Raw genomic sequence first — 10,964 nt, 5'->3', positions numbered from 1 at the left:
ACTAACTCAAGGTTACCTCTTTTAACCCTCAAGTAATTGAGTTATTTAATAATAAACCACTAACTTTATAATTATAAGCCGGAATAGTCCAAAAATGCCCCTTAAAATAATTACAGAAATCCGACCCAGCCTGGGATTATGCATCCTGTGATGGCCCATCGCGCTTGCGACGGTCCGTCCTGCTGCTCCGTCACAGAGTTCAGAGACTCAATTCTCTAAAGAGTCTGTGACGGTCCGTTACGCCTGTGACGGTCCGTCCTGCCATTCCGTTACGAAGTTCAAAGAGTCGATTTCAGTACCCATTTTTCAGAATTTCTAAGTGTTTTGAAATGAGACCCCCTCGACGGTCTGTCATGCCCATGACGGTCCGTCGTGGGATCCGTTGTCTCAGCCAGTTTTTCAGAAATAACATCTGTTGCTCAAAACGACTAAACAGGTCGTTACAAAAAGTTGTTAAGATCTTCAACTAAGTTAATGTGATTTAGCTTGTTAATATAGTGTTGAAACTAAGTTGAAACTAAACTAATTAGACTTAGAAAGTTATTAGGATCTTCAAGTAAGTTAATATGATTTAGTTTATTATTAGAGTGTTGCAATTAAGTTAAACCTAATTTAATTAGACTTAGAAAGTCACTTAGATCCTCTTATAAGTTAATGTAATTTAGTTGGTTATTATAATGTTGGTATTAAGATAAAATTATACTAATTAAACTTAGAAAGTTTATAAGTTATTCATATGAGTTAATGTGATTTAGTTTGTAAATTTACTGTTGGAATTATGTATAACTAAATTAATTGGACGTTGAAAGTTGTTAAGTTCATCAAATAAGTTAATGTGATTTAGTTTGGTAATATAGTGTTGGAAAATAAGTTAAAAAAACTAATTAGACTTAGAAAGATGTTATGTTCTTTAAATAAGTAATGTGATTTAGTTGGTGAATATATTGTTGGAATTAAGATAAAACGAAACTAATTACACTTAGAATGTTGCAAAGATCTTCAAATAACTAAATGTTATTTAGTTGGTAATATAGTGTTGAATATACTTTAAAACTAAACTAATTAGAATTAGAATGTTTTCAAGATTTTCAAATAAGTTAGTGTGCTTTAGTTTGTTAGTATAGTGTTCGAATTAAGTTTACACTAACCTAAATAGTCTTAGGAAGTTAATAGGCTCTGTAAATAAGTTAATTTGATTTAGTTGGTTAACATATAAATGTTAGACTAATTAGACTTAGAAAGTTGTTGAGTTATTCAGATAAGTTAATGTGATTTACTTTGTAAATATAGTGTTGGAATTAAGTTAAAACTAAAATAATTAGACATAGAAATATGTGAAGTTCTTGAAATAAGTAATGTGATTTAGTTGGTGAATATAGTGTTTGAAATATGTTAAAACTAATCTTATTAGAATTAGAAACTTATTAATATCTTCAAATAAGTTAATATGATTTTGTGGTTAATATACTGTTGGAATTAATTGAAAGCTAAACTAATTAGAGTTTGTAAGTTGTAATGATCTTCAAATAAGGTAATGTGATAATGTTTGTGCATATAGTGTTTAAATTAAGATTAAAATAAACTAATTAGACGTAATTCTTCGAAAAAATTAATGTGATTTGGTTGGTGAATATAGTGTGGGAACTAAGTTAAAATAAAATAATTAGACTTAGAAAGTTGTTAAGTTCTTGAGATAAGTTAATGTTATTTTGTTGGTGAATAAAGTGTTAAAACTAATTTAAAACTAAACTAATTAGACGTAGAAAGATGTTAATTTCTTCAAATAAGTAATGTGATTTGGTTGGTGAATATATTTTTGGAATTAAGATAAAACTAAACTAATTAGACTTAAAAAGTTATTAAGTTCTTCAAATAAGTTAATGTGATTTAGTTGGTTAATATAGTTTTTGCACTAAGTTAAAACTAAACTAAATAGACTTAGAAAGTTGTTATGTTCTTCAAATAAGTTAATGTGATATAGTTTGTTAATATAGTTTTGGAATGAAGTTAAAACTAATTTAATTAGACTTAGAAAGTAGTTAAGATCTTTTAATAAGTTAATGTTATTTTGTTGGTTACTATATTGTTGGAATTAAGATTAAACTAAACTAATTAGAATCAGAAAATTTTTAAGTTCTTCAAACAAGTTAATCTGATTTAGTTTGTTGATGTAGTGTTGGAATTAAGTTCAAACTAATCTAATTAGACTTTTATAGTTGTTAAGTTCTTCAAATAAGTTAATGTTATTTAGTTAGTTAATATAGTATTGGAAATAAGCTAAACTAAACTAATTAGACTTATAAAGATGTTAAGTTCTTAAAATATGTAATGTTATTTAGTTAGTGAATATAGTATTAGAATTAAGCTAAAACTAAACTAATTAGACTTTAAAAGTTTTTAAGTGTCACGACCCAAAAATAGGTGTGATGGCACTTGTCTTAACCCACCAAGACAAGTCAGCCTAAAACCCAATATTTAAGAAAGTGCGGAAGTAAATGACAATCCAACAACAATTTCTATTATGAAACCAAGTCATATTAATTCAATCCCCAAAACCAGGTTATCACGTGCACAAGCGTCTATTGTAAATATTACAATTGAAATAAAATAGAAGTCTAAATTGAAGTTGTCTTTCAAGTAAAAACAAAGTCATAAACTGGAGTAGGAAAGTTCACTGAGATGACAAGCAGCTACATCACAACCCTCCACAAGATGCCTCGAAAATGAAAAGAATGACAGGTATCACGAAGATCCGGACTCGTAACCTACAAAAGTTTGTAGAAGCAAGGGGTGAGTACCAAACCACGCGGTACCCAACAAGACAGCCTCTAAACACAAGTTAAGTGAACAAAATACAGGCACTCCTTACACCCTATCTAAACCTCCATGCTACAATCAACCAGTTTACAGTTTACCAAACACACAACTCAATAACCACACTCAATCAGTTTACACATTCTCAATAACAACTCAATATTCAACAGTAACAAGCTTCACACAGAAACACTCACAAAATCAGCAAAACACCTGTTCAAGTTCATCAATAATAAAGTGTGCAATGCCATGAGATGCGATGTCAAGTATAGTAATGCATGTCATCCCTAATGATACACACCCGCTGTCTCTCAGTCCGGGACCCATGTTGGACATCTCTGTGCATGCATCTGTCGCGGCGCACGACACGACCCTCGATAATAGTAACCATCGTGGCGCGCGATACGTCCCTCGAAATAAATTATGCATCACGGCGCGCGATAAGACCCTCGAAATAGTTCATTCTCTTATCACTTAACTCTTATCACAATCATGTCTCAGATACAATGCAAATGACATGCTAAAATGAGAAACGAGGAGATAACCATTTTGATAACAAAGCACAATTTGCAACAAGGAATACAACACTAACAAATAAGCAACAAGTCTCCAAATCATTCTCAACACCACACAAGGGAATACCCGAATTTCATATGCTTAACAATCGTTTAGAAATCCACTTGCCTTAGAAAATCGAGTAATTACGCTTGGACTTGAGCCTTCCCTTTCCATTGAGTTTCTGAACCAATGGGATCTATTCAAGTATATATTCATAACAAGGTTTCAGAACTAACAACACTCACACTTTTATGTGTTTAATATTAACCTTAAAAATTCACCCAAATTTATAATCCAGTTTGTAGTTCTTGATGCCAATTAACATTTCAATTATTAAAACTCCAAATGATATTTATATAATACGATAGATATAATATTTAATTACCGATCATAATATACCAAAACATGACTCATAATGTGATAAGAATAAGAAATTAAATTAAATTATTTGTCATCCACGGAAAACCACCGCCTTGAGCCTAAGACTACTTCTGCCCTCACTGTATCTCCAATATTATTTTTAATTCCTAATTACTAACCACAGATAAGTAGCAATCACTATCAAATAATTTGCATTAATTTAGTCATATTATTTTCCCAGGAGCCACGTTAATGAGCAACCCATTAATTTCCTCACATTATAGCAGGCATGCCATTTGTTTATTTGTTTTTTTTGTCTGTTTCTTTAATTGTTTTATTTTCTTTCCACGAATACACACTAATATATAATAAAAGTAACTAAATAATCACAACTAAGCATTAAATACCCACTAACAATTAATTCAAATATTTTTAGAATTTTTCAACTATTCACGTGATTTCTTATTCAAATTCTTCTTATTTTTTGTTCTTTTTTTTTATTCACATGCAATCTTCATTCCTTTTTATGAACATATATATATATAATTAACTATATAAAATTTATATGAATGCACATCTATGTGCAGAAAATAAGAAACTAAAGGAAAAGAAACTTACCTTAAGAAGTTCGTAGCCGCAAGTGCAGAGAAACCATTTGCCCTTTTTTTTCTAAATTATTTAAGTAATAAAAGTGATAGGTTTTACCCACATATTTTATTAAATATAGGCTAAAGAGTATAGGGTCTTAAATAAATTATCACTTTAGACCATAAACTATCGATTAATTAACTCAAGTTAAGCAAATATTCAAAATTTCCAAAAATGACCTTCCGGGTCATTACAGTATTCACCACTAAAAATCATGTTCGTCCTCGAACATAGAGTAAAAGTAATTACCTGAAGTTGAGGATATCTGGCATGCTTGTCTGACTCAGTCTCCCAAGTTGCCTCTCCCACTGATAGGTGCTTCCATTGCACCTTCACTGACGCAATCTCTTTGGTCCTAAGCTTTCGAATTTGCCTATCCAAAATAGCTATAGGCTCCTCCTCAAATGCCATGTTTGGACCCAACTCCATAGAGTCAAGTGAAAGCAAATGAGATTCATCTAGAATATACTTCTGAAGCATAGAGTCATGTAAAATAGGATGAACTGTTGACGAACAAGGTGGCAAGGCCAACTTATAGGCCACCTCTTCCACTCAGATCAAAATCTCAAAAGGTCCAATGAACCTAGGACTAAGATTGCCCTTCTTTCCAAAACTCATCACACCCTTCATGGGTGATACTCGGAGCCAATCATGATCACCCTCCATAAACACCAATGCTCTAACTCTCCGGTCTGCATAACTCTTCTGTCGACTCTGAGCTATCAATAATCTATACTGAATCATACGGACTTGCTCCATAGAATCTCTACGGAAGTCTGTATCCAAAGAGTCCATCTCCGCCGAATCAAACAAACTAATCGGAGACCTACACCGTCTTTCATACAACGCCTCAAATGGGGCCATCTGGATACTATACTGATAACTGCTATTATAGGAAAACTCAGCTAATGGTAAATGTTGATCCCATCTAGCACCAAAATCGATCACACACGCTCGAAGCATATCTTCCAATACCTGAATGGTCCGCTCAGATTGACCATCTGTCTGAGGTTGAAATGCCGTACTCATATCTAACTAGGTACCCAGACCATGTTGTAATGCCTTCCAGAAATGAGAAGTAAATAGTGAACCCCGATCCGATATGATAGAAATTGGAACTCCATGTAGTCGCACAATCTGACTAATATATAGCTCAGCTAACTTCTCTGCTGTATACTTCACCCGAACTGGAATAAAGTGGGCAGACTTGGTCAGCCTATAACCAATAACCCAAATGGATTCATAACCACTCGTTGTGGTAGGCAAACCCACATCAAAGTCCATAGGAATCCGCTCCCACTTCCAAGAAGGAATAGGCATCCTCTGAGATACACCCCCGGGTCGCTGGTGCTGACACTTGACCTTCTGGCAAGTCAAACACCTAGAAACAATGTCTATAATCTCTCTTGATTCCACACCACCAGTAATGCTCACTCAATTCATGATACATCTTCGTCGCTCCGGATTGATGGAATACCGAGACCAATGGGCCTGCTCAAGGATCAATCTAATTAAATCACTTGTCTTGGGCACACAAATCCTGCCTCCGATCCTCAAGACACCATCAGAATCAAGGACAGCCTCCTTAGCTTCCCCTCTCAATACTTTTTCTCGAATGAGACATACCTTTTCATCATTAAACTGGTGTGCACAGATCTACTCGACTAATGAAGATCGAGCCTCAATAAAATCAATCATCCCATCACTCTCCTCTGAGATCTGCAGTCGTACATGACTTTTAGCTAACAATTGAACATCTCTAGCCAATGCTCTATCCTCAATACTAAGAGATGCAAGATTACCCATGCTATGAGTCTTCCTACTCAAAGCATCGGCCACAACATTGGCCTTCCCCGGATGATACAGAATGGTCACATCATAGTCCTTCAGCAACTCAAGCTATCTCCGCTGCCTCAAGTTCAAATCTCTTTAACTATAAATATACAGGAGAACTAAAGATAAACTGGAGACTTCTATGATCTATGAAGATCTCACAATGCACTCCATACAAATAATGACGCCATAACTTAAGTACAAATACCACAACCGCCAACTCTAGATCATTAGTAGGGTAGTTCTTCTCATGGGACTTCAATTGCATAGAAGCATAAGAAATCACTTTCCCCTTCTGCATCTACATACCACCCAATCCAACTCCTAAAGCATCACAATACACTGTAAATTCTAAACCCTCCTCAGGTAGACTCAACACAGGAGCCGAAGTAAATAAAGTCTTGAGTTTTTGAAAGTTCTGCTCACACTCATCAGACCTCTGAAAACGCACATCCTATCGAGTCAATCTAGTTAATGGAGCTGCAATAGTAGAGAAACTCTGAACAAATCGTCGATAATAGCCTGCGAATCCCATAAAACTCCGAATCTCAGTAGGTGAAGTAGGTCGCGTCTAGCCTCTAACTACCTCAATTTTTTGTTGGATCTACTCTAATACCCTCCTTAGACACCACGTGTCCCAAGAATGTCATAGAAGTAAGCCAGAACTCACACTTTCAGAACTTGGCATACAATTTCTCCTCTCTCAACCTCTGAAGTGCAATCCTTAGGTGTCGGACATGGTCCTCCTATGTTTTATAGTAAACAAGGATGTCATAGATATAAGCAATCACAAAAGAATCAAGGTATGGTAGAAACACCCCATTCATCAACTCCATGAATGCTGCAGGAGCATTAGTCAATCCGAAGGACATCACTAGATACTCATAATGCCCATACCAGGTTCGAAAAGTTGTCTTAGGGATATCTGATGCCCTAATCATCAGCTGATGATACCCTGACCTAAAATCAATCTTAGAGAACAATGATGCTCCTTGTAATTGATTAAATAAGTCATCAATACGGGGAAGAGGATACTTATTCTTCACTGTTACTTTGTTCAACAGTCTGTAATCAATACACATCCTCATAGTCCCATCCTTTTTCTTCACAAACAATACAGGTGCACCCCAAGGTGATATACTAGGGTGAATAAAACCCTTACTGACTAAATCCTGCAACTGATCCTTCAATTCTTTCAACTCTGCTGGGGCCATACGATATGGAGGTATAGAAATAGGTTTAGTGCCTGGCTCCAAATCAATAGCAAAATCGATATCCCTATCGGGAGGAACACCTGGAAGATCAAGAGTAAATACATCGAGAAAATCCTGATCCACGGGAACAGAGTCCATGGGAGGTGATTGAACACTAGTATCCCGAATAAACGCTAAGTAAGACAAACACCCCCTCTCCACCATTCTCTGAGCACGAATGAAAGAGATAACCTTGTTAGGATAAAAACCACTAACACTCTTCCACTCATTTCTCGGAACACCAAGCATTGCTAAAGTCATAGTCTTAGAATTACAATCAAGGACAACATGATAAGGACAAAGCCAATCCATACCCAAGATAACATCAAAATCTACCATCCCAGAATAAATAAGTAAATCCAAGTATCATACCCAACCAAAGAAACAAGACAGGATCGATACAATCGATCTACCATTAAGGGCTTACCCACGGGTGTAGAAACACGAATAGGTACAGTCATGCTATCACATATCATATCAAATTTAGTAGCAAAATACGTAGACACATAAGAGAATGTAGAACCTGGATCAAACAACACAGAAGCAGGTCAATGGCATACTGGGAGTATACTTGTAATAACAACATCAGAGTCCTCCGCCTCAAGTCTCCAGGGGAAATCATAGCAGTGGCCTCCTCGTCATCCTCCAGCAAGGGTGGTACCTCCACCCCCACTCTGCTTAGCTGCAACACTACTACTAGAAACTCTATCCCCTCTACCTGACTGAACTCTGCCACGGCCTCTACCCTGTGGTGCTGGTGGTCTAGTCTGGAATGAAGTATTAGGTCGAGGACCACCATGACCTCTTTGAGAATTACACTGCCGCATCAGATTATCGGGATCTCCACAAGTAAAAAAAAACCTCTAATCTAGGAACTGCTGTGTGGACTCTAAAGACCCACTATAATTTCCTCGCCCTGTATGTCGCTCTTGTAAACTATACGAGCCCTAACCCGGGCTATAAGAACCCCTAGATGTCTGGCCACCCTCAAATATCGAAATAGATGCATGAATAGGTCTCTGCTACTCAAAAGAACCACTCACTCTCTGTGATCCCTTACCTCCAGATGAGGCACCATGAAACTTGCCTGATGTACGGGCCCTTTTAGGCTCCCCAAACTCCTCTCTCTCCATCAATTCTGCCTCTTTGGCGGCGCTCACAATGGAATGGAAAGAAGACCCCTCCCTAGATGCAAGAAACATAGCTGACCTGTTAGAGAAAATCAATCCCCTCAAAAATCTGCGGATCCTCTCTTTCTCATTTGGAATAATGGCCAACGCATGCCTAGACAACTGGCAAAAATGTACCTCATACTCAGTAACCGATAATCCATCCTGTCTTAGACTCTCAAACCTCAAGCAACTCTCCTCTTTCACGCTCCATGGGATAAAACGATCATGTAATGCACTAGCAAACTGCTCCCAAGTCACTGGAGGAGATCCAACTGGCAAACTCCAAGAATAAGTCCTCCACCAGTCTCTCGCTGGTCCACGAAGCTGGAGTGTAGCATATCAAACCCCATGTGACTCAGCTAATCCAACCACCTCTAGTAACTCTCGGCACGTAGTTAGAAACTGGTGAGCGTCCTCGCTTTTCCCACCCTGAAACATAGGTGGGTCCATCTTTTGAAATCTCTCATACCTGCGTTGCTCATCCTCTGTCAGAACAACCATCGATGCAACTTGACCCCAACTGCCGGTGCAACATCATTCTAAACCGCGGGATCTACTGGTAGTTGGCCCACCGGATCCTGAACAATTGGAGCTTGTTGCTGCTCTTGGGTCTGAGCCCCCTCTCTAGTACGAGAGTCATGTGGTGTGGTAGTCGCCCCACCACCCTGAGAAAAGCCCTCTAGCACACTTAACACTCTAAATAGTGTATCCTGAAGCAAAGGTGTGACTACGGGATCTGGAGGAACCTTGTCCTCTCTGCCATCAATCTGAGGTTCTTTAGAGACCTCCCTGGCACGACCTCTCAATGGTGCTGCTCCACGTCCATGACCTCTTTCTACTATCGTACTACTAGCACGACCTCTAGCTCGAGATCTACCCCTACCTCTAGCTGGGGCATCAACAACTGCCTTGGGAAGTGCCTCTCCTCTACCACCAGTAACATTAGTTCTAGTACTCATCATCTGTCAAAAGAGTATACAACAACTCAATACTAAAGAAGGTGACTACGCACAATGAGAAAGAATGAACAAAAAGAAGATTCCTAGTAATCTTCGTAGCCTCTAAGAGGTAAGTACAGACGTCTCCGTACTGATCCTTGAGACTCTACGTAGACTCGGCTTGTCTACACATAAGACCTATGAACCTGGGCTCTGATACCATTTTTTGACGACCCAAAAATAGGTGTGATGGCACTTGTCTTAACCCACCAAGACAAGTCAGCCTAAAACCCAATATTTAACAAAGTGCGGAAGTAAATGACGATCCAACAACAATTTCTATTATGAAACCAAGTAATATTAATTCAATCCCCAAAACCAGGTTATCATGTTCACAAGCCTCTATTGTAAATATTAGAATTGAAATAAAAAGAAGTCTAAAATGAAGTTGTCTTTCAAGTAAAAACAAAGTCATAAACTGGAGTAGGAAAGTTTGCTGAAATGACAAGCAGCTACCTCACAACCCTCCACAAGATTCCTCGGAGACAAAAAGAATGATAGGTTTCACAAAGATCCGGGCTCGTAACCTACAAAATTTTGTAGAAGCAAGGGGTGAGTACCAAACAACGCGGTACCCAACAAGTAAACCTCTAAACACAAGTTAAGTGAACAAAATACGGGCACTCCTTACACCCTATCTAAACCTCCACGCTACAGTCTAACATTTTACAGTATACCAAACACACAAATCAATAACGACACTCAATCAGTTTACACATTCTCAATAACAACTCAATATTCAACAGTCACAAGCTTCACAGAGAAACACTCACAAGATCAGCAAAACACCTGTTCAAGTTCATCAATAATAAAGTGTGCAATGCCATGTGATGCAATGTCAAGTATAGTGATGCATGTCTTCCCTAATGATACACACCCGCTGTCTCTCTGTCCGGGACCCATGGGGGACATATCTGTCCATGCATCTGTCGCGGCGCACGACACGACCCTTGATAATAGTACCCACCGCGGCACGCGATACGTCCCTCGAAATAAAATATGCATCACGGCGCGCGATACGACCCTCGAAATAGTACATCCTCTTATCACTTAACTATTATCACAATCATGTCTTAGATACAATGCAAATGACATGCTGAAATTAGAAATGAGGAGATAACCATTTTGATAACAAAGCACAATTTGCAGCAAGGAATACAACACTAACAAATAAGCAACTAGTGTCCAAATCATTCTCAACACCACACAAGGGAATACACGAATTTTATACGCTTAACAAGAGTTTAGAAATCAACTTGCCTTAGCCAATCGAATAATTATTCTTGGACTTGAGCCTTCCCTTTCCGTTGAGCTTCTGAACCAATGGG

The 10,964-nt window shown here is 37.7% G+C and overlaps 1 protein-coding gene across 1 annotated transcript; it reads right to left on the bottom strand.

Moving 5' to 3' along the window:
* Window positions 1-2,970: 2,970 nt before the first annotated feature.
* On the bottom strand, window positions 2,971-9,597 carry LOC138338480 (uncharacterized). The gene is made up of 10 exons (XM_069289445.1): window positions 9,184-9,597; window positions 8,510-8,962; window positions 8,128-8,284; window positions 7,894-7,989; window positions 7,266-7,798; window positions 6,422-6,514; window positions 5,515-5,745; window positions 5,065-5,385; window positions 4,630-4,851; window positions 2,971-2,991 (listed from the first exon to the last, which is right to left on the bottom strand). The coding sequence occupies exons 1-10, from the start codon at window positions 9,595-9,597 to the stop codon at window positions 2,971-2,973; spliced, it is 2,541 nt and encodes an 846-aa protein (XP_069145546.1).
* Window positions 9,598-10,964: the final 1,367 nt, after the last annotated feature.

Source organism: Solanum lycopersicum, chromosome 9 (assembly GCF_036512215.1).
Source record: "Solanum lycopersicum chromosome 9, SLM_r2.1".
NCBI classification, from domain to species: domain Eukaryota; kingdom Viridiplantae; phylum Streptophyta; class Magnoliopsida; order Solanales; family Solanaceae; genus Solanum; species Solanum lycopersicum.
Note: the sequence above shows the minus strand (reverse complement) of the source record. Positions and strands in the feature narration are given on the sequence as shown.